Source organism: Meles meles, chromosome 4 (genome assembly GCF_922984935.1).
Source record: "Meles meles chromosome 4, mMelMel3.1 paternal haplotype, whole genome shotgun sequence".
Taxonomy (NCBI): domain Eukaryota; kingdom Metazoa; phylum Chordata; class Mammalia; order Carnivora; family Mustelidae; genus Meles; species Meles meles.
In genome coordinates, this window is record NC_060069.1 from 116,270,732 (window position 1) to 116,293,198 (window position 22,467).

Genomic DNA, 22,467 nt, shown 5'->3' on the forward strand with positions numbered 1-22,467 from the left:
ATTTACTCTTATTAATGTTTGTTTTGTTTTTCTAACTTTAGATATAACTGGCAAGGCATGATTGTTAGGCTGTCAGATTAACTTTCTAGAAAAATTAATGGCAATGTATACTGATTTGTTTTAATAATGACATGAAATTACCATCAAGTAGTCCTCAGAGTAATTTGAGATAATAAAAATCTTGATAGGCTATGTTTCTACATGTATCTGTATGTATATATGCATATAAATAAATTTGTATTAAAAATGTGGAAATATTATGGTTTAAAAATCTGTAAAATTATATATGTAATTTATAATATAAATTACAACCATGTATTTTATAATATATGATTTATAATGATTTATAAATTATAACCATATAATTTATAATAACCTTTTAAGGCTATTATAATGTAAATTACATTTCCTACCCCAGGAATTCATGTATGACATACCAACTTAATCAAGTTTCAAATTTTTTTTTTTTAAATTTATTTATTTGACAGAGAGAAATCACAACTGGGCAGAAAGACAGGCAGAGAGAGAGGAGGAAGCAGGCTCCCTGTGGAGCAGAGAGCCCCGTGCAGGGCTCCATCCCAGGACCCTGAGATCATGACCCGAGCCGAAGGCAGAGGCTTTAACCCACTGAGCCACCCAGGTGCTCCCAAGTTTCGAACTTTTTACTATCAGAGTTATTCTATCTGTAAAATTATGTCCATTTCTCCTTCCATCATTGGAACATTATGAATATACAACACGTAAGATTTTCTAATGTACAAAATTAGCATATGTACTTAAGATATTAAGAAGTACAATAAGGGGCGCCTGGGTGGCTCAGTGGATTAAGCCGCTGCCTTCAGCTCAGGTCATGATCTCAGGGTCCTGGGATCGAGCCCCGCATCAGGCTCTCTGCTCCACAGGGAGCCTGCTTCCTCCTCTCTCTCTGCCTGCCTCTCTGCCTGCTTGTGATCTCTCTCTCCGTCAAATAAATAAATAAAATCTTAAAAAAAAAAAAAAAAAGAAGTACAATAATATATTTTTCTTCAGTGTTGTTTTATATATTCCCAGAAAAAACTAAAGGGATGAAACAGAAGTAGGACAGATTCTTAATCTTTGTTAAATGAGAGTGATTGTCACTTGATATTCCAGTTTGGAAATTTTATATAATTTTATTTTTAAGATTTTATTTCTTTGAGAGAGAGAGAGAATGCACACAGGAGCAGGGGACATGGGGATGGGTAAGAGGGGGCAGAGGGAGAAGAGAATTCCCATCTGAGCAGGAAGCCCAACCTGGACTTGATCCCAGGACCCCTAGATCATGACCTGAGCCGAAGGCAGACACTCAACCAACTGAGACATCCAGGAACACTTTTAGTTTGAAAATTTTAAAGCAACACTTTAGAAACCCAATAGCTTTATATGATAATTTTTAACTCAAGATTTTAAAAAACCTTTATATTTATGAGTCTTATAATATCCTTGAAAATTCTATAGACTTAGATATTACCAAATACCCTTAGATATGAATGATTAAAATGATTTGTTCAGTGACCCAACATTTCTAATAACCCATTTTTTTTCTTTTCCTAACACTTTACCTGATTGATTGAGCTATTTTTTTAATAAATATATATTTTTAAGATTTTATTTATTTATTTGACAGACAGAGATCACAAGTAGGCAGAGAGGCAGGCAGAGAAATAGAGGAAGGGAAGCAGGCTCTCCACTGAGCAGAGAGCCCGATGTGGGGCTCGATCCCAGGATGCTGGGATCATGACCTGAGCCGAAGGCAGAGGCTTTAACCCACTGAGCCACCCAGGTGCCCCGAGCTATTTTTTTAAAGTAGCATTTCTTAAGGACACTTATTTTCCTGATTGGTAATAGTGCTTTTGCTGATTTCTTTTTAAAAAGCAGATGTCTTCTCCCTTCTATATTTTGTTCTTGTTTAACATTTGGAGATATATTTAATTGTTTTGAATTCAGTTTTGAAGTTTTCTAAGAAAACTTCTTTCTTATGATTTAGTCCTTTTTTCTGTATTTATGAAAAAGTATTAAAAGGCTGTTATAATATCAATATTAATAGTAATGTGTTGATAGAAATTAATATAAGATAGAATATGTATATAAAGAAATTATATTTTTATTTGATAAAAGTTTAAAAGAAATTAACAAATTAACTGATTTATAAAACCAAAAACTATATTTTCAACTTCCAAATAGATTATAAGAATATGCCCAATAATTTGAGATTTCTCTTAATGTGAAATATACATAGGATGAACTTGAATTACTTGATCTCTGAAAAGATTCTAAGCTTTCTCTGATATTCAAACCCAATATTTAGATGTACATAGTAATTCATTTGAGTCAACACTAAAGGTCAAAACATAACCCATTTTCTCTTGAATCAAAAGATGTTTACAATAGTATGTTTTTTGCAGCAAAGCCTTTTGTGGTTGCTGCTAATTACATGTTTTTCACTTCAGAGTCTTTAAAAGGAATACAGGTACAAGTAGACTTAATAAATATTTCTTAGGTGGAAGAGTTCAGGAAAGTCTCTGGGCTTGGAAAAATGTGTATATATATATATATAATACCAGTAGTATCTTCATTATGGATTTTTAACTTCAGCTGAATACAGAGCATCCTATATTCCTATATTACTGAATCAAGTCAAAAAATTATATACACCACACAAATGATGCCATAGGGAATGTGTAGCACTAATATTTTTAATTAAAAGACAAAACGATAATCCACATGAGCTGTAGCTAAGCATTTGATGATCTCCAATTATATTAGCAGTAACATTTTCATTTGATAACTAAATAACTGGGTAATTAAAAACATGTTATTAAAGCAAAGTCATATCCTAATTTATGAAGTCAATGAAAACAAAGAACATAGTAAAACTCTATTGAAAAATAGTTACTATCCATCATAATGAGATATATTTTTACCAATATATCTTACAAGGAAAATAAATGTCGAACTTTGCCCGATGCTCCCTTGTTAAGATATTCTGGAAGAGAATGTGATAAAATAAGTCCTGATTCATAAACACAATATAGAATGATTTTACTCCCATGAATTTTTTGCCAGTCTTAAGTTATTGTGAATGGCAAAAGGTGAAAGATAACATTGGAAAACAGTGAAGAATTACTATACAAACTTGTAAAGATTAAGGCCAGACTCTTAATTTATTACTCAGTAACAATTAATTACAGGGTACAGGTATAATTTTTGCTACCTGCATTGTTACCACTTTTCTCACTAGATGAAAGTGGGCAGAATCATTCAGATGTAGTCCAATTGGAGCCCAATATGAAGGGTGGTGTGGATCAAGGCACCACAGTTCTTGAGGGAGGAAAAGGCCTGAACGTACATAAGCAATCCTGAAGAAAGGAACTGGTCCAAGCAGAACCTTTCTGTCAGAGTTCAAGGACCATAGGAGTTGTATTTTGCCTTGTGAACTTGATTGACAAGAGTCAAAGAAGTCCACTCAGCCAAAATAAAAAAGAAAAATAAAAGCAAAAACAAAAAACCCAAACCCCCAAACCAGCATATGACACAATCATACCCATGAACACAGGGACTTTTCAGTCATCTCTTTAAAAATAAACTCTTCTTGTATTTATGAAGCACTATGAATGGTATCAGCAATACTTTTCCTCTTTCTTTGTTGCTGACACCAATTAACTCTCCAATCATGAACTGAGATTGAAATGTCACAGTCCCTTTTAGAGTGATACAGACCTCTTCCTTCTTCTGGCAAAATCCTCTGCATGAATGAAGTTGGAGAGAGCCTTAGTGAGGTGACTATCTGATGTCTCCGTGCTGCTCCCAAAATCATAGTTCTTCATGCAAGGGCACAAGCAGTGCACGATGGCCCGGCGGATGTAGCTGTCAAAGATATAGTAAATGAAAGGGTTGATGCAGCTGTTGGCAAATGCCAAAGGCCCACTCACCTCCATGCCCAGCTGGAGAAAAGCTGATGAAAAGTGGACTTCTTGCTGCAGCCCAGAGACAATGGCCAGGAGCTTGAAAGTATTGAAGGGCAGCCAGGAGAAGACAAAAGCTGCCACGACAATAAAGATGATCTTTATGGATTTCCGCAGCTTTCTGTTATGTTTTCCCGCCTGTTGGTAATGCACACACAGCTTCCTTGTTATGCAACAGTAGCAGGTCACAATGCTCACCAAAGGGACGAAGAAGGTAAAAATTAAGGCCACCAGGGCCCAAGTCAGTTTCGTGGATGTAGCCCTCTTCTCTGCACAGTATGGCTTATCATCAATCAGGGTGAGTTCCCTGGACAGAAGAGTAGGCAAACCCAACAGGCAGGAGATAAACCAGACGCTGGCACAAACTCCATATGCACAGTCTCTCCTCCTGAATTTCCTGGATACGGCTGGACACATGATGGCCAGGTAGCGGTCAACACTCATGCAGGTGAGCAAGAAGACACTGCAGTGCATGTTGACTGAGATCATGTAGGAGCTGCCTTTGCACAGGAAGGAGCCTGTCCTCCACAGTCCTAAAGAAGCTTCTTTATCCACCCAGAGAGGCAATGTGACAAGAAAAATGAAGTCAGACACGGCCAGGTTGATGATGAAGATGTCAATCAGTCTTCGGCTGCCCCGTTTGAAATGCAAGGCGCTCATGAGGATGAGGTTCCCCAACACGCCAGTCAGGAACACAGCTGTGTAAAAGACTGGAAGGAAGATCGACGTATAAGGAACATGGGAGTGGGTGTCCTCAAGATCAGGATTTTTGCTGGTAGCGTAGACATAATCCAAATAAACCGAGGTTGCTTCTGGGTCCATTGCTAAAGATTGGCTGCCAAATCTGGTATTTCTTTATCTAGGAAGTTTTTGTATACATTTTCAAAATCACAGGTGGCTTCTTTTATCTACTGGCTGCCTCTACCCCACCACCCGCACCACCCCACCCCTTAAAAGATCTTGGGACAAGCATAAAAACAGAGATGAAAAAAATGCAGTTTCTACCAATCCTCAGAAAGGGCCTACAAGGAACACCACCCTGATTGGTGTTTGGTGGTTGTGGTTGTGGTTTTCTTTATTTGCATTTGCCCTGGAGACTGGGGTGCTTTTTGACTTCTGTCTTGAAGATACTGTTTTTTTCTCTAAATCCAGATATTTAAAAAACACATTAACTGTTTTTCCCTTACCCACTTTAAACATATCTTTCGCTTTTCTGACACTGACAATCCTTTTGATCTAACTTTCTGTTACACATACAAGATACTTTCTTTTAGATTTTTAAAGGTGATGGTGACAAAGATACTCCTTTTATTTACATCGAAGCGAGGAAAATAGTCTCTCACTGCAGAAAGAGGGAATTAGTAATTCCCTAAATCATACACATCCACATCTGCAGTAAACATAATGATTCCAATTAGGGTATGAGATTCTTTACACTTATTTGGCTCTTTTGGTTCATGCATAATTAATATTGTTTTGTTCAATAAGTTTAAAAAGTCCTCCAGAAACTGGGAATACGTCTTGTGCTGTTGTTATAAAGTGTAAAAATTTCCATTGTCATTAGCACAGTACCTTACACAGCATAGGTGCTTTGGAAATGCTAGTTTACTTGAATTAATTAGGAAAACTCTGGGTTTCATGATTCAGTATAATTAGCAAGTATGTATTCCTTCAGTTCAACTGTAGGCATTTTTGTTAGTTACGTAGCTGACAGGCACAGGTTTAAAAATTGCAATTTTTACACCCTTATCTGCTATTGTAATTCAACCAATGAAGTTCCTTTTTATTAGATTTAAAATCCTTGATTAGGAGACTTGCTCTCTACTAATCTTCAAATAATTATCCTTCAACAGACTCTAGGTCCCCTCTGATCTTCTCTTCTTCATACCTCGTAGCAGTGATTTTTTAGCTCTTGAACTATGACTTTTTTTTTAAAGTACCTTCACACATTAGTGAGCTTCACATTGGGGATTACTGACCTAGCAAGAGACAGACCTCTAGTAAGTGACATTATAAAGGAGTTGCTGGTTCAGGCATGATAAAAGAAAGATTTGGGGTTCCTTCAAAACACTTGAGAAACAGGCTAACATCAGAGGGATCCTATCCTATTTTTCTCTCACCTATTCCTTTTTCTACATGGAAAACTATGGTGAAATATAAATTCTGAAACAGACTCCATTCACTTACAATTTTTACTGGCCAACGTAGCTCAAGGCTCTTTCCTTCTCTCTTTCCCTCCACCTCACTTCATTGCCAAATTTCCAGTTTCAGGTTGATATTACTATTGCATAGAAAAATGTATGCCAGTGGATAAAAACACCATTGATAAGCATGTAAGTCCTTTCTACTGAATTTTTATTTATCCCATAATTAATATATTGAAAAGAGTGATTCTGCTCTTTTTCCTGATGTGTTCTAATGCTACCTCAGTCTCAGATGTGTGAGTGTGTGTAGGGCAGGGAAGGATGAGGGCTCCCCTGATCTGGGGGCAGTCCCAGAAAGTCACTTGGAATTTGATTTATGACTTGGCTCTGCCTCCTTTTGTGTTCCTGCCAGCTCTGTGTTGTTCAGGGGTATGTATCCTTCCCTAAGTATAGGCTGCAGATGAGAGAAACTAATTAATGCTTTGACATTTCTGGGATAGAAATCTTTCCCACTGAGTAAGCCTTATATATTTAATAGAATAAATTCATTTTGTCAAATAGTTTGAAGTAGGACAATATTTACTTGACTAGGATTGATGGGGTAAACATAGAATATTGAAACACTACATCTATATATGTCTCTCTATATCTATATCTATTTTTCTCGTGTCTCCAGAATTCCACATAAATGTGTTATAAAATGGAATAAAGTTTATGCTCATACTCTGGAGGAAAACGTTTGGCTTATATTTATTCTGTCAGCCTTAAATTTTCTTTCAGCAGTCAAAAGTTGTTGGCTTGGTGTAAACTATAGTAAATCTGACTTCACTAAACTTTGAAGCAGCTGTAGACCAAATGTTTTGCTTTATCATAAATACAGTTACTTTGGAATATGATAGTTAAAGGTAGAATGTTGCAATGTGAGAGTATCTACCATGTATCAAAACTATCCTTGGACCCAAGTCAGAAAACAGATTAAGTGTTTTGAGGCAAAAAGGGAACAAATAGCATAGTCCTGGGCTTTTAATAACTCGGAGTGCAAAGCTATTATAAGACAGAACCCACAATAAAAGCCAACTAGATAAAGTAGGGGAAGTCATCGTTCTAAATAAGCTTAGTGTAACGGTCATTTTAGAACTTTGAATGTTTTTTTTTTGAAATAAACATGAGGATACTAACAACAAATAACTAAGTAGACAAGACCAAAACTCAGAAACAACACTGGATATTATAAACCTATGAAAAGGCAGCAAGAACAAGGCGATGATAAAAAAAAAAAAAAGAGTAAGATGTAAATATTAATAACTGAATGACAACACACATGCTCACTTTTAATAATTGTTTTTCCAGAAAAAAAAATGCTTAACCTTCCTTATTTTACATACAAGTACATAGATATACTTTATATTCAACTTTATATGTTATGTTTTCCATCCCTGGCAGGGATAATTGCTTCCACCTTTGTGTTCTTTAAGAACTTTTACAATACTACTTATTAAGTTCTTATTACCTCACTTCATATGGTTAATTGTTTTGATCTCTGACCTCCTAAGCTGATCATGAGCCCCTTGAAGGGAGAGACCATCCATTATCTCTGCATTGTCTCTAGCATAGGAATTACCAACTGAAGTCTTTTTTGGATTCTTAAAGCCATTGTTTTGAACCAGTGGATGCCAGGCCACATTTCCCCCATTAGAATCACCAGGGGTGACTCCCAAATTGTAGCTTTCTGAACCCTGTCTCAGATCTACTGAGTCAGAATCATTTGGAGTGGACTCCAAGATATTATATTTAATAAGCCTCCAAGGTGACTCTATTACACTAAAGTTTAGAATCACTGCTCTAATTTATATATCTTAACCAACTTTATATGTTATGCTTCACTATTATTTTGGCTTTTCTTCACATCACCTCTAAACTTGAACTTCTCGTGGGAGGGATGGGGTAATTGGGTGATGGACATTAAGGGGGGGTGCATGATGGGATGAGCACTGGGTGTTATATGCAACTGATGAATTACTGAAGTCTATATATGACACGAATGATGTATTATATAGTGGCTAACTGAATATAAATTAAAAAAAACTTGAACTTAATTTTTTTTAAGATTTTATTTATTTATTTGACATAGAGAGAGAGAGACATCACAAGTAGGCAGAGAGGCAGGCAGAAAGAGAGGGGGGAAGCAGGTTTCCCGCTGAGCAGAGAGCCCGATGTGGGGCTTGGTCTCAGGACCCCGAGATCATGACCTGAGCCGAAGGCAGAGGCTTAACCCTCTGAGCCACCCAGGTGCCTCTAAACTTGAACTTCTTAGCAATTTTCTAGTCTGGTTCTCACAAAATTTTCAGAATTGACTTAGACTTCGGGGCCCTCCCTGTCTTGCATTTCAATTCCTGAGATATGTGCAGAATTGGGTCAAGTGTTGAAGATGGGGAAAGAGCAAGGTGTTGTTCACTGAGATACCTGCTCAAGGGAATATATTATGTGTCACACGGCCTTTAGTGGTTACTTGCAGACTGTGCTTCACAAGTCAGCTAAAGGTTTTGTGTGAGTACAGCCAACCATAACTGGCATTATTGTATATTATTTCTGCTTTCCCCCACATATTAGGAAGGGATTAATCAGATTATAGAGCAAAGAGCGTAGCAGAAAGAAATCTCTATGCATATGCTCTACTGATATGTTCCTGAATAAGTGACAAAGATTATGAAGCGAAGTATTTGTTTTTCATTGATCTTATTGGTCAGAGTGATCATATATTCGTTTGAAACATTCTCTTGTCCATTTCTTACTTGAGTATCATAAAGGGCATAAGCATTTAAACAGACCAGTTTAAGAGATCTGTTTATCTTCTAAGAGTCTGATTTTTTTATTTGGACAGTCAGTGAGTGTTGTGTAATATAAAGTAATATATCATGCCAGACTAAATGGCATGTATTTGCTGTTATCAGGGTCTTCCCCCACTTCACTTATTAGATTACTTCCTTTGGTCCCTCATACTGACATAAACAAAGGTGTTGTTCCGATTTTAGGCACACACACTTTAGGCTTCTTTGTAAGTCGATTTAATCTGGATTTAGGTTGTGCATCACAAAAATTGTGCTTATTTATATTGGTATTCCCCGTATCCAGCACAATGTCTGGCATATGACGGAGAGCCAATTAATATTTGTAGATCTGGACTCAATTATGCTTGAATTTTGAGTTATTTCCAATGGTTTCTTTTCACAAACTTCCTCGACAGCTTCCATTTTCCATGATTAGTGTTTGTCATTGGAACAACAAAGGCCTGGGTTGCTGTATCTTTTCTAATCAGAAGCATAGAGATTTCCTTGTTTTCCTTATCCATCTGCATTTCCCACTCTCTCTGTCTTTTTGTACTTCCTAGGCTGGAAGTGTAGAATACGTGAATTTCCTAGTGAAACTTAAACATGTGGCTCTATGACAACCACATTTTGGAGTTACGTTATTCTTCTTCTGGAATTATGAATAGAAAATTTTAGAGTTTCAAGTGATATTACTGATCATCCAGTATATCCATTTTATGAATGAGGACACTGGGACTCAGAAGGAGTCACTTGCTAAAGACTCACATTGATGATATTAAAATAGAGGATGATTTAAACTTCTCACCTACATTTGGTCCATTCACTGTCCTTCAGAAGCATGGACATCTAAACAACTATAGTTCACTACTCTGTGCAGAATTTGACAGGAATTGCTAAAAGGAAAGCCATTCTAGATGCACTTTTCTATCTGCCTTTTCTTTAATTTCGCCATTGTCCTAAAGTGAATCAGCACAAGGAAATTCAAAGATTGAGACATTTCCTGAGGAAGGCTGTTGATTGGAACCCACAGCTTGCATATATTTCTATTTTTCTCCTTTTTGCATTCCAAAGTTTATAAGGAAACAACCAGGATAAAATTGTAGGAGAAAAACATAATGTAGATATATCTTTCTTAAGATAATTTTCAGTTTCTACAAAAGGTGTGATTAAAAATAATATTTAAGTATATAAGGGAATTTGTTATTGAAGGGAATTCTCACACAAGGAGTCATCACATAAACATGTAACATAAATAAGTTACAATACCTGTATATCTAGATTTTCAGTTATTGTATTTATTTAAAATGTACTGTAACCATAACACCTTCCTGGTGAAACTAGAACCATAATTAACAAATTAAGCCAGAGATCTAGTTCAAGTTTATTTTTAAATCTAAATTTCATAATCTGTACTTGGTTGCACTAAATCATCCTTAACACTTGTGAAAATATGTCAGGCCAGCTACTGTTTCCCGAGGAGCAGAGTAAGGAAAGGAAGCAGAATTTAACTCCATTAATTTTTAAGGATTTATTTTGCCCACACAACAAGCAAGCACCCAAAATAGAAAACATTCAAAATGCAGAGATAAATGAGAAGTGGTACTGGTGTCATGAGGCAGTTCAAGCCCTCTGTGCTGAGTGGGCAAGATTGTCACAACCTCAAACACACAGACACGTCCAAGTCCATGCTAAATTGTAAGTGAAATGTGTCTTGAGTGTTTTCTATGCATTATGCAGACTTGATGCATGCCCAGCGGCATCCTCCTTTACAGGTTTCCCAAGAAACACCGACCTCCTGAATCATGAAGATTTATGTATCCTCTGAACCCAGCCTGGGAATCTGGTTGTTGCAAGTCTTTCCTGGTCAATTGCAGTTGGTCCAGAGGTTTGAAAACCTGCTGAAGAGAGGAGAACACGTACCTCTATAAATGGCTTACTTCCAGCTTCTAGGGGAATCAGAGGCTTTTGGATGCTGTTTATAGTGACCCTAGCCAAACATTATCGATATTCAACAGATATTTGAAAATACTAAAATTTAATGATTGTTTCATATATGCCACAGGCCCTGGGCTAGGCATTTTATATGCATTTTTTCATTTAATCCTCACTGTGGTCACTTGGAATAGGTAATATTTTCAATATTCATATTTTGGAGAAAATAAAACCAAGATTTAAGAGGTTAACTAAGTTGTCCAATGTCACAAATCTAGTCAGTGCACCCTATTATTCAAGCTTGATAAGTCAGTTATTCACTCTGTCCTCAGTTTCCTTGACTATGAATTAAGGTGTTGTCTTTCTCTTCCTCTTTCAGACTTCCCTTTTACCTGGGTTTATTTACCATGTGACTTCATCACAGAGGTAGTTCTGGAGGTAGGGGATTTCTAAAGAAGGCCAATGGATAAAGATATTTCCTGGTGCATGAATGAATTTAGGAGTCAAATTGCACATTAATAATTTGTAATTATTATATATTATAATATGTAATTATTGTATTAGTAAATTTAATAATTTCCACTAGTTTCTCTAGTTGGTGCCTGACAAAGTTCTCCTTTGATCAGGTATTCTACATGAAAATCCAGTCATATTTGAATATTGTATTTGGCTATTACTTTATTTTATTTATGCACTGGATATGAATATCCGTTTACCAACCGAGGCAAAAGACATAGAACTACAGAAAAACAGATACCATGCCTTCAATCTGTCAGAGTGGTAAAAACTTAATATCAACTTTGAGCTAAATTCCAAGACATCTGGGGATGGCATAGAGTTTGAGAGCTTTTCTAGTCCTTGAGTTAGCGGTCTCTGTAGGTCTCTGTTGAGAAACCTATCATTTACTGGTCCTAGGCTATGTTCATGCATCCACATGTGTGCAAAGATCTCTCTGTTTTCTATCAATGAATTTCTGTGTGATACTTGAAGGCTTAGAGTCATTCTGTTAATGCTGTGAACACATGGCCATCTGCGAATTCTGAGGCTGTCAGTGACCTTATTTGCTAAAGGCCATGTTCCCCAAATTCAGTCTTTTCCATACTACATAAACAATTTTTTAAATTAATGTTTTTTGACATGTCTTGTAGCCTCAGTATTATTATAATTGAATAGGTTAACTAACTGAAATTGATTTTAAAATGAAACTTTAAGCACAATACATAGAAAATTAGTATCACTTGCCGTTAAAAAAAAAACAAAACAAAAACCAGCCACTAACATAAATTATATGAAACCCAAACAGTGTCATTACATTCTACATGGATACCGTCAAGTCACATCCTTCTTAGTCTAAACTTTAGCAATAAAACCAGAAAGACTATCGCTTCAATGGAAGTGAGGTTGTGAGAGGAAATAAATAGGTTGATATTTCAAAAGTATACTCACATTGTTGTTGACGTGTTTAGAGGTAGGGTGTGTGACAGGAAAGCACAGGACTGGAAAACCTGTTATATAAGTCACAATCAATGACTAGCCGTGACCAGAAACAGGTCGTCTTACTTTAAAGACCTTTGGTCCTTCTCCATGGTACATACGATTCCATCAGCCCACAACTTTGGCGCAGCACCTCCTTTCGCTCCGGAGTCGAACTACATCCTCCACAATGCACTGCGCGCGAGGCCAGAAATGCGGTCCGCCGCCTCCCGCAGTTTTCCTTCTGTCCTTCCTACAACTCCCACAAGCCCCCACGGCCCCGGGCCTAGGCCCGGCCTCGGGTGGAGGCGGAGGCGGAGGCGCGGGAGTTATGGAGGGGGCGGGATCTGCAGGGAAGTGCGTCAGAGAAGGCGCGGGGAGAGTAGGGTGCTGTGGTCTGAGCTTGAGGGTGAAGCTGGCGGAGCAGGAGGATGGGCGGTGAGTAAGCGGGGTCGGCGTCGCTGGGCGGGGGGTCGCGTAGCCGTTAGACGTTTCCAGCAGTTTGAAGAGGGGGCCCCTCCCCGGGAGGGGCCGGGGCCAGGGCCGGGCCGGTTCTGAGCCGCAGCGCTGCGGCGGGGTTTTTCCTTCGGCTGAGTGGTCTGGGGAGGGGCCTGGTTGGGTACCTGGGGCCCCTGGCCTGGGGCGGCGCAGGACTGCAGGGCCCTGGCCCCAGCTTGCCTCGAGCTACCCCGGCCCGGTAGTGTGCCCTGCGAGGTGACAGCGCCAGTTGTCCGGCCTGGCAAACAGCCACTCAGGGTGCCGGGACCTTTTAAGGTCATTTGAGAGCACCAGGTTGAAAGAGGATTAGAAAAACAAGAATACAAAACCAACTTCTGGAGTTATTGTTAATCACTGTAATTGCCCTATCTCTTCTGTGTCACACTTCCTGTCTTCCAAACTCAGCAACCCCAGTTTGCGAGCCTGTTTTCGTGCGCCTTTGTAAGGTGTTTGGTGCGGCCACGGTGTATACTTGCAGTATTTGACTCAGCTTGATCCGCCTTGAGTCATTTTACTGCGGCCATTTACTACTGCCGTTGAGCCCTGTCCACGCCTTGGGAGTGTTCATATTTTGCCTAATTCAGTTTTCTTTCTGGCTGAGGAGAAATCATTTAGTTTGCAGATAAGATTCAAAAGTGTAAGGAATGGGGAGAGTAGATAGGAGTGGAGAATTTGGCAGCGTAGGGGAGTTCTCCTTAGCTTCGATGGATCCTAGGAGCAGATTGCTATCTAGCATTATTATATGTTACTGTTCTCTTTGCTCTTCTGCTCACCCGAACAACCTTTCTGTCTGGGTTAACAACATAACTCTGCCTTCCAAATAGCTGCTGACTCTTAACCTTGTTTTTAGAAGGTTTTCCTCCCCAGTGGAATCTGGGAGGAGCCAATTTTCTCTGCTTGCTTTTTCTGTGCCCTTTCACACTTAAACCCAGAACACTTAATGCTCTGAAGCAATAAAAATTCAGTCTGTAATTACAAATATACGTATGGTACACGGCTGACTCTGAGCATGTCTATTGTTTGTATCTGTAATGTGTATGTCCATTTCAGTGTTGTCTGTTTTAGTGTGCAGGTGATAGACTAGAGAACAAGACCTCTGTCTCCGTAGCATCCTGGGTATGTGAGCATTCAATAAGTACTTTCTTGATAATGAGTTTTATTTTGAATTTAATTAAGAACATGCTTGCCTTTATTTATTTTTATTCTTTAATGAGTATACATTACATTAAGGGTCACAGGGTGGGGAATAGGATAAAGGGTGATTTTGAGATAATTCCTTTCAAAATATTTCCTGTATGTCCTTGAAGTCTAACTTTCTTCTTTCTCTAACTTTTAAACAGAGCAGTCTGAATGCCAGAATGGATAACCGTTTTGCTACAGCATTTGTAATTGCTTGTGTGCTTAGCCTCATTTCCACCATCTACATGGCAGCCTCAATTGGCACAGACTTCTGGTATGAATATCGAAGTCCAGTTCAAGAAAATTCCAGTGATTTGAACAAAAGCATCTGGGCCGACTTCGCTAGTGATGAGGCAGATGAAAAGACTTATAATGATGCACTTTTCCGGTTTAATGGCACAATGGGATTGTGGAGACGGTGTATCACTATACCTCAAAACACATACTGGTATAGCCCACCAGAAAGGACAGGTATTTCTCTTATTTTAACTTTTGTCTACTTTACCTACTCAATAATAAAGTGATGTGATGATAACCCAATTATGTATAAGCAGGTTTGTGGGTTCTTTTCTCTCCAAAGAAATAAATCTATGTGTCTCTTCTCTCTCTACCACTTTATTTGCCCAACTTGTCTGAATTACCATGATACTCAATACCGGTTGGATAAGTAACTGTTCTTATCTTGAGAAAGCCATCTTGAATCTTTGTATTTACTCAGTAAAATTCTTTTTATTAATCTCATATATGTCATGAGGAAATAATTGGGAATGCACATTGAAGACTTTAAATATTTGGTAACTGGTAAAAGAGCTAGTATCCAAAACAAATCAACACATACGACTTGATAGTCTTTTTCTGTGTTAGCTGTGTTTTGGTAGTTATTTTCATTTGCCCTGTAAATCTTAGAGGATATAATTTGACCAACTCTACATTCAAATCTGTGCATATTTGAGTCTGTTTTATAACAATCTTGACAAGAGTTTGTAGGTTAAAAATATGCATTACGGAAATAAAAAAATATAAGAAATTGTCTGATTTATTTTGCAAGCATTTTTAACATTAAAAAGTTTTAATTTCCAGATATTAAAATGGAAACTTTAGAGCTCTAAGGAACAACTTAGAATTTGTTTCTACTTATGACTACTTCTGTTGACCACTTAGTGGGAAGCACTGTATTCAGATCACAGCACAACAATTATTATACATCAGAAGAACAATTGTTATGATAATATAATGGAAAAAAGAAAGTAGGTTGGGTGGTGAGGTTGGGGGGACTGGTTGAAATTAATTGTAAAGTGTTCATTTCTACTTACGAGAGCATAGGAGCACTTGACGTTTGAATCTTACCAATCATTTATTAAATGCCTCCATATTCCATATAGTACATCAGGGAAGAATATAAGTATCTTTGGTCCTGGGGAGCTAACATTCTAATAAGGGTTTTAGGCAGTAAGCTGAAGAAATAAGTATAATGATATAAACAATAGTTAATTATATAGTATGTTAGAAGATGTCGCATTGTATGAGAAAATGCAACAAAATAAAGGGATTTGGAATGTGTAGGAAAGGGGATATTGATGGGCATAAGTTACAGTGTTCAATAGTATAGGCAGGATAGGCTTCAACAAGATGTCACTTGAGTAAAGACTATGTAGGTGAAGGAGTTGGCTATATGGAAAACTTCAGGGGGAATCTTTAACGTTGGAAGGAACAACAACTGCAAGGGCCTCATGATGGGAACCTTCGTGAAATAGTCAAAGACCAGCAAGGAAGCCACTGGGCTGGAATGGAAGTGGGGGAGAGGGAGAGTTGAGAATGCTGTCAGAAATTACTCTGGGAGTAGGGCAAACTTTGCAGGATTCTGTAGGCATGATGAAGGCTTCCGGTTTTTGCTCTCAATGTGATGGAGTATTGAGTTTTGAGCAGGAGAAATGATCTGGTCACCTAGACATATGTATTTAAAACAGGCAGGAAACAAAAGTGGAAACCAGGAGGCTATTGCACTAATTCTTATGAGAGATGACTGTGACTTAGACCATGGTGGTAGCACTGAGCAGTGGCTGGATTTTAGATAGGTTTTGAAGGTAGATCCACTAGAATTTCCTGGTGGGATGCATGCAGGCAACAATGACTAAAGTTTCTTGTCTCAGGAATTAGAAGGATGGAATTGTCATTACCGGAGATGGGAAGATGGCTGCGGGGTAGATTTGGCAGAGACAGTTAAAGTTTTTATTTATTTAAGTCCTTGTCTTTTTCTCCTCCCTAGTCTTCTTGCATATCTGTTCTCATTCATTTTACTGCTCCAACTTTTTTTTTCTTCCTCGTGTCCATGTCTTAAGCCTGCTGCTGAGAACCACTGGCATTCATTGGGCATCAGTGAATCCTGTGTGTCACTCAAGGCCAAAGAGGTTACTGTCCTCTGGGAACATCCTTCTATATCACTTTTTATTGCAGAGAATATTTACTGAAAGGGATTTTTGTTAAATGTTTATAATTAAAACAACAAGCAGTCATTGTTATTCGTGTTGCAGAGTCATTTGATGTGGTCACAAAATGCATGAGTTTCACGCTAAATGAGCAGTTCATGGAGAAATTTGTTGATCCTGGAAACCACAATAGTGGGATTGATCTACTTCGGACCTGTGAGTACACTGATCTCAGCACTACAGTTGGGGGAAGAAGGAAATAAATTTTCCATTCATTGATCTCCATTATTGGAACAAGATGTGTCCGCACATTCCATCAGTTTGGAATAAGATCACTAGTGGTATCCCAGTGATCTCTGTTCTGTTGATAACATATTTTAAAGTTAGATACATACTTATCAAATTGGAAGTATGAATACATTGGATGACAGAATCTAGACCTCCCCAAAAGATGTTATTAGTGGGTCCTTTTAAAGAGTAAATTTAATAGGGCTAAATAATAAATTCCTGTATTTGAGATAAGTATTTCAGTTACTTGGGTTCAGGTAGAGATATGTGAAAAAAGTTGACTACAAGCTCTATATGAGTCAAGGTTCAGGACTACCAAAAATGTTAATCCAGTCTTAGGCTCTAGTAATAGAAGTATAGGTATCAAAAACAAATGAAAGTATTTATTGGGAGCATTCTGTTCTTTGACAGACTACCTAGAAATACTGCCTTCATATTTGGACCTGATATTCAGGCTGTAGAGACTTCCTGGAACTTGTGCATAGAATGACCATGTCATGAGGGGAAGCATTGAATAAATATGGCAAGTAGACTTGACCCTGGAATAATGTAGGGGTTAGAGCACTGACCCCTTCACACAGTCGAAAATCCATATATAACATTTGACTTCCCCAAACATAACTACTAACAGCCTACAGTTGATCAGAAGTCTTACCGATAACATAGAACAGTCAACTGAGACATATTTTGTACATTATATTTATTATATGCTATATTCTTACATAAAGTAAGCTAGAGAAAGAATGTTACCAAGAAAGTCATAAGGAAGAGAAAATACATTTATAGTACTGTCCTATTAAAAATTTGCATGTATGTCAGCATGTACAGTTAAACTGTGTTACTCAAGGTATTCAATTTTGTATTGCAAATATATAAGAAGAAGTTTATTACTAACTGTGTTTGTAGGGAAGTTGGAGAAAAGACTTTTATGTAGTTCCAAAAAGTAAAATGAGCCCTAGAAGGTCAAATTTGGTTTAGAGTTGATATTAAGATATTACTAATAATTAAAATAGTATAAAAATGGAAGTCATGTAAAGTCCATCAGCTTTCTTCTCCTGTTGAGGGAAATTATGATAATTAAAGCTGCCATTTATTGAGTGCTGAGATCCTCTGCTCTGTGCTTTATGTACATTATTTCAACAGGTCTTTTATAACCACCATTCATTTACTTCTTATTCCTGCCTTGAGATCCTAGAAGGATATAGATTCATTTGTATGTGGAGCCAGGTTTTGCGTCACATGCTGGCTCTACCGATTACTATGTTACCTTGTACAAGTTATTTATACCTCTTGCTTCTGTTCCCTCATTTATAAAATGGAGATAATAATAGTGCGTCCTTCAGAGGGATTTTGGGAGGATTAATACACAAAGCATCAGTGCCTGACACAGTGAGCCCTCAGTAATTGCTGTTAGTGTCCTTTTGCTTTTATCAGGTAGCATCTTTTTGAACAAAGAGCTTTATAGAAGAATCCCCAATATTAAAGTATTCCTTTCTCACTTTTTAAAAAGAGATTTAAAAATTTATTTTAGAGAGAGAGATTGGGAGAGAGATAGCATGAGTTGGGGGAGGGGTAGAGGGAGAAAGAATCTTAGGAAGATTCCCCACTGAGCTTTGAGCCCAGCACAGGGCCCTTTCTCAGGACTCTGAGATCACCACCTGTTCAGAAACCAAGAGTGGGATGTTCGACCAATAGCGCCATCCAGGGGTCCCTCTTTTCTCACTTTTTGAGAGCAGGTCTAATAAGTACATGAAAGAAATTGCCATTGTGAAAAAACTGTCTGAAATTGTGGTAACATACTTCTTTTTCTCTTTTTCAAAATCAGATCTTTGGCGTTGCCAGTTCCTTTTACCTTTTGTTAGTCTAGGTTTGATGTGTTTTGGGGCTGTGATTGGACTTTGTGCTTGCATTTGCCGGAGTTTGTATCCCACCATTGCCACAGGCATTCTCCATCTCCTTGCAGGTGAGTCTTGTCATTATACGTACCTTTTTATCTTTTTCCTGTTTCCATAGAGACAAAGAGTCATAATTCTTAAACATTCACATATTGTTGCCCTGTCATGTTGCCTGACAAGCTCTTACTATGCTCTTACCTAGTTACGTTTTGTTTTGTTTTCCTCCAAGGTCTCTGTACGCTGGGCTCAGTGAGTTGTTATGTTGCTGGAATTGAGCTACTCCACCAGAAGCTAAGGCTGCCTGAGAACGTGTCTGGTGAATTTGGATGGTCCTTCTGCCTGGCTTGCGTCTCAGCTCCCTTACAGTTCATGGCTTCTGCACTTTTCATCTGGGCTGCTCATACCAACCGGAAAGAGTACACCTTAATGAAGGCATATCGTGTGGCATGAGTGGGAAGCTGCCTGCTTTGCAATTGCCATTTTATTATTTTTCAATATTAATATTTCCCCTTGTCTCCCCCCCTACATTGTTTTTAATTTAATTTTTTTCTTTGTGGATATACCATTTTATCCTGAAAATCCATTCTATTTATTCACACAGACAGTTGTTTCTTAATACCACTAAAATTTATATGGATTATTCTGAATGAGTCCATCTTTTAAACAAACTAATCAGGGTTCAGAGTCCAGACAGCAAGAAATGGGTAGACACTTGCCACACATTTGTGAAAGAAAACATAGTGGGAAATTGACCCAAACACATCTACTGAAGTCTGTTAGACTTTTCAGTAAATATCTGTTGAACTAGAAACTCTTCAGTGTCTCTGAGAAACCTCTCATCGTTGTCAGAACTTAGGGTCACTTTGCCATTGTAGATAGCCTGTCAGCCAGAGCATTAATGCTATTTTCAAAGATTTTAAGCTATATAAAATGAGATTATCTAAGATCCTTTTCCCCAAATACGGGCATACAGCTTTATTCAAGGTGAAATACGGCAGCTCTTTAACTAAACTGTGTCTGTCTTCAAGAAAGGAAGTGAAAAATACAGTGTTTACTGGAAATTTTAACTTTGTAACTGCAAGAATTCCAATTCAGCCAGACAAGAGGATTAATCTTATTTTACTTCACCATTTTTTGTATTTTTTTTTTTTTAAGCTTCCTTAATGTCAGTAGGATTTTCAGTACAACCAAACCATTTTGGATTTTTGCTCCTTGCCTCCTCACACATCAGGCTTCTTAAGAGTGCTTTCTTTCTAACACGACTTTGGGGTCATGGAGTAATATTTTCCAACTCCTTTCTATTTATTCCAGCTCAGTACCATGAAGAAGGTTCCACCATAATGACCCTCCGGAACTAGGAAAACTACCACAAGACCTAAAGCTTTGGCTGGTCATTAACTTCCAACTATGGTCTTTATTTCTTGTGGTGAAATGATGTGCCTTTCCTTGCCTAAATCCCTTCCTGGTGTGTATCAACATTATTTAACATCTTCTAATTCAGTCATTTTTTTATAAATATGTCTATAAATATTGTACTTTAAAAAAATCTTATTTACTTATTCCATTACTGTAGCACTTGACAGATTTTAAAAAATGTAACTTAGTAATTTCTTACAGTATCCTAAATCTGTCTTTTTTAAAAAATAAAAAATGAGAAGAAACTCAATTGTGTATCATGTCTGAGTTGATTTAAATATCAATATTTTAGGATGAAGAAGTACAGGATTCTGAATGAGTATCTCTGTGGGTCTTTGGAAAATGCCTTTTTCTGGCATCTCTGTTTTATCTTCCAAAAAATATGGGAACTCCTTGCCCTCATTAGAAAATAAGAGCCTCTTTATCCATTATGTTTCAGAGTTTTAAAAACATGTTTTCACAGTAGTTTTGTGATCCTATGTGTCCTATTTAATGTGGCTAGATTTTTAAAGTCCTATAATGGCTATGGGTGTTTGTGTTCTATAGCACAGAAATAATCAAGTCTGCTTCTGACTTGCAGCAGAGCCAGTACTACTCTGCAGCTGATTATTGCCTATGCAGTTGCTGCTTACTCACTTTTCTACCTCTTCCTCACTCTTCATGTTTCATTGCCTTTCAGCACCTTTTGTGAAAGGTAGAAAAGCTAAGTAAACATGCAAAGCATTTGGGCACAGGGTTTTAAAATTATTGACCAACATGACATTTTTGTATTGGGAGATATTTATTTTGGACAACATCCCTGCCTTTTGTCACCACAAGTTGTCTGTGACTGTCAGTCCAACACCAGTCTTTAATATGTACTGTGGAAACTCAGTCACTATCCGACTTTGAGTTTCAGCCTCACTGGTAGTATCCTGAAGCATGGAAAGCTGGCATCATAAGCCCTGGTGTTGCATATGTGTTGTGGTTGATATTTCAAGCACATTTCAAAACAGCTGAGGTTGTCTTCTTTTGTGAAGACTTTTTTCTTTGGAACACAGGGCTGTGTTGTTTCATTTGATGTGAAAATCAGTTTTTCAGCTATCTTTTGTGTCTAATCAGGTAGAACCATATGAAATTGGTGATATTTGACCATTTTGACAAGTATAGTTTTGTTCATCTCTTTTCACCTAATCCTTGAAAGCCACCCCCAAAGTTGAAACTTAATTTTCAGAACATGAGTTTTATGGCAATTTAAGAATCATGTTTTAAAATCTTAATTTCATGGTTCCTAATGTCATCAAGTGATGTGAATAAATATCTTTTAATCCTTTTTGTCAAAAGATTCATTTCAGAAATTTTTAGAGATAGCCATAAAAACAGTAAAAGTTGACAGAATAAAATGGGAATAATCCTAGAAGAATTTATTTGTTTAGTTAACACTGCACCTACTATCTATGTCATGATACTCTAGGGTCTCAGTAACTTAATAATGAAGTAATAGTAATGTGTTAACATTTGCCTGCTTAAAGTACTTCTGTGTTTTTGTGTTGGGGTGGAGGGGAGGGAAAAATTTGGTAAGTCACTTAAAGATGGACTGATGTAGTCACACCAGTGAGAAAAATGAGATGACCATAGAACAGTTGAATTTAGTTTTTTTTCCATTCTTGAGACCACCAGATTGCAGACTAGCACTATTAAAACTTATAAATCCAGTCATGTTCAACTGACTATAAGAAGATAGTGTGAGGGCATTTTAAAAAGTAACCCTCATGTGAACTTTCACTAGAGATGAAAACAACCTATTGAATTAACCCGATTTTGCCTGTTACACTTGCCAAGATTTCTTAGCAAATAAATGGGCTCAGCTTTGAAGATGCAAATTGTAATCTCACAAGCTTCATGGAACTCTGTGCTGGCTGAGATGGGTGTAGTCTTGTCCTCCTTTCAGCCCTCACTCATAAGGGAATAATGATTCATACTTTAAAAAGAGGAATAAAATGAAACACATCTGTGTATAGGAATTCTTTTTCTATTGCTCATCAGGTGTGCCAACATACTATTTTCCCTTGGATCAAATTATGATGAATGCCAGCACCTTGCGAATTCATTACATGAGCTTTTAAATTGCAAAAAAGAATAAATTAGAAAGATTATTTGCTCTATGGAAGAAATTGCCATAAGAGTCATAGTGCTAAAAATTCTCTTAGCAAAGTTAATATGTTATTTGACATATTAACATTTACACACTTTCTTCAAACTTACATAAAGTGAGATCCAATTTATATTACTTTCTACCTTTGCAGTGTTGTCAGAACATGAAATAAGGAGAAAAAGATAATTCTGTTTTGTCTTCACCTTTTTTTTTTTAGATTTTTTTTTATTTATTTGGTAGAGATCACAAGTAGGCAGAGAGGCAGGCGCAG

The 22,467-nt window shown here is 37.4% G+C and overlaps 2 protein-coding genes across 6 annotated transcripts; one reads left to right on the forward strand and one right to left on the reverse strand.

Moving 5' to 3' along the window:
• Positions 1-2,137: 2,137 nt before the first annotated feature.
• GPR15 (G protein-coupled receptor 15) lies at positions 2,138-12,536 on the reverse strand. Of its 4 annotated transcripts, none has more exons than XM_046002778.1 (2): positions 12,334-12,536; positions 2,138-4,693 (listed from the first exon to the last, which is right to left on the reverse strand). In XM_046002778.1, exon 2 carries the CDS (start codon positions 4,641-4,643, stop codon positions 3,723-3,725), a length of 921 nt encoding a protein of 306 aa, XP_045858734.1. In that variant the 5' UTR covers positions 4,644-4,693; positions 12,334-12,536; the 3' UTR covers positions 2,138-3,722. The 4 variants fall into 4 exon arrangements, 2 of the variants coding, with proteins under 2 accessions (XP_045858734.1, XP_045858733.1); XM_046002777.1 differs by having other exon boundaries at positions 2,138-4,842; XR_006818050.1 differs by lacking the exon at positions 2,138-4,693 and adding an exon at positions 10,474-10,850.
• Positions 12,537-12,681: 145 nt separating this feature from the next.
• CLDND1 (claudin domain containing 1) lies at positions 12,682-20,307 on the forward strand. Of its 2 annotated transcripts, XM_046003458.1 has the most exons (6): positions 12,721-12,798; positions 13,909-13,974; positions 14,199-14,508; positions 16,569-16,679; positions 18,577-18,714; positions 18,876-20,307. In XM_046003458.1, the coding sequence occupies exons 3-6, from the start codon at positions 14,217-14,219 to the stop codon at positions 19,094-19,096; spliced, it is 762 nt and encodes a 253-aa protein (XP_045859414.1). In that variant the 5' UTR covers positions 12,721-12,798; positions 13,909-13,974; positions 14,199-14,216; the 3' UTR covers positions 19,097-20,307. The 2 variants fall into 2 exon arrangements, with proteins under 2 accessions (XP_045859412.1, XP_045859414.1); XM_046003456.1 differs by lacking the exon at positions 13,909-13,974 and having other exon boundaries at positions 12,682-12,798.
• Positions 20,308-22,467: the final 2,160 nt, after the last annotated feature.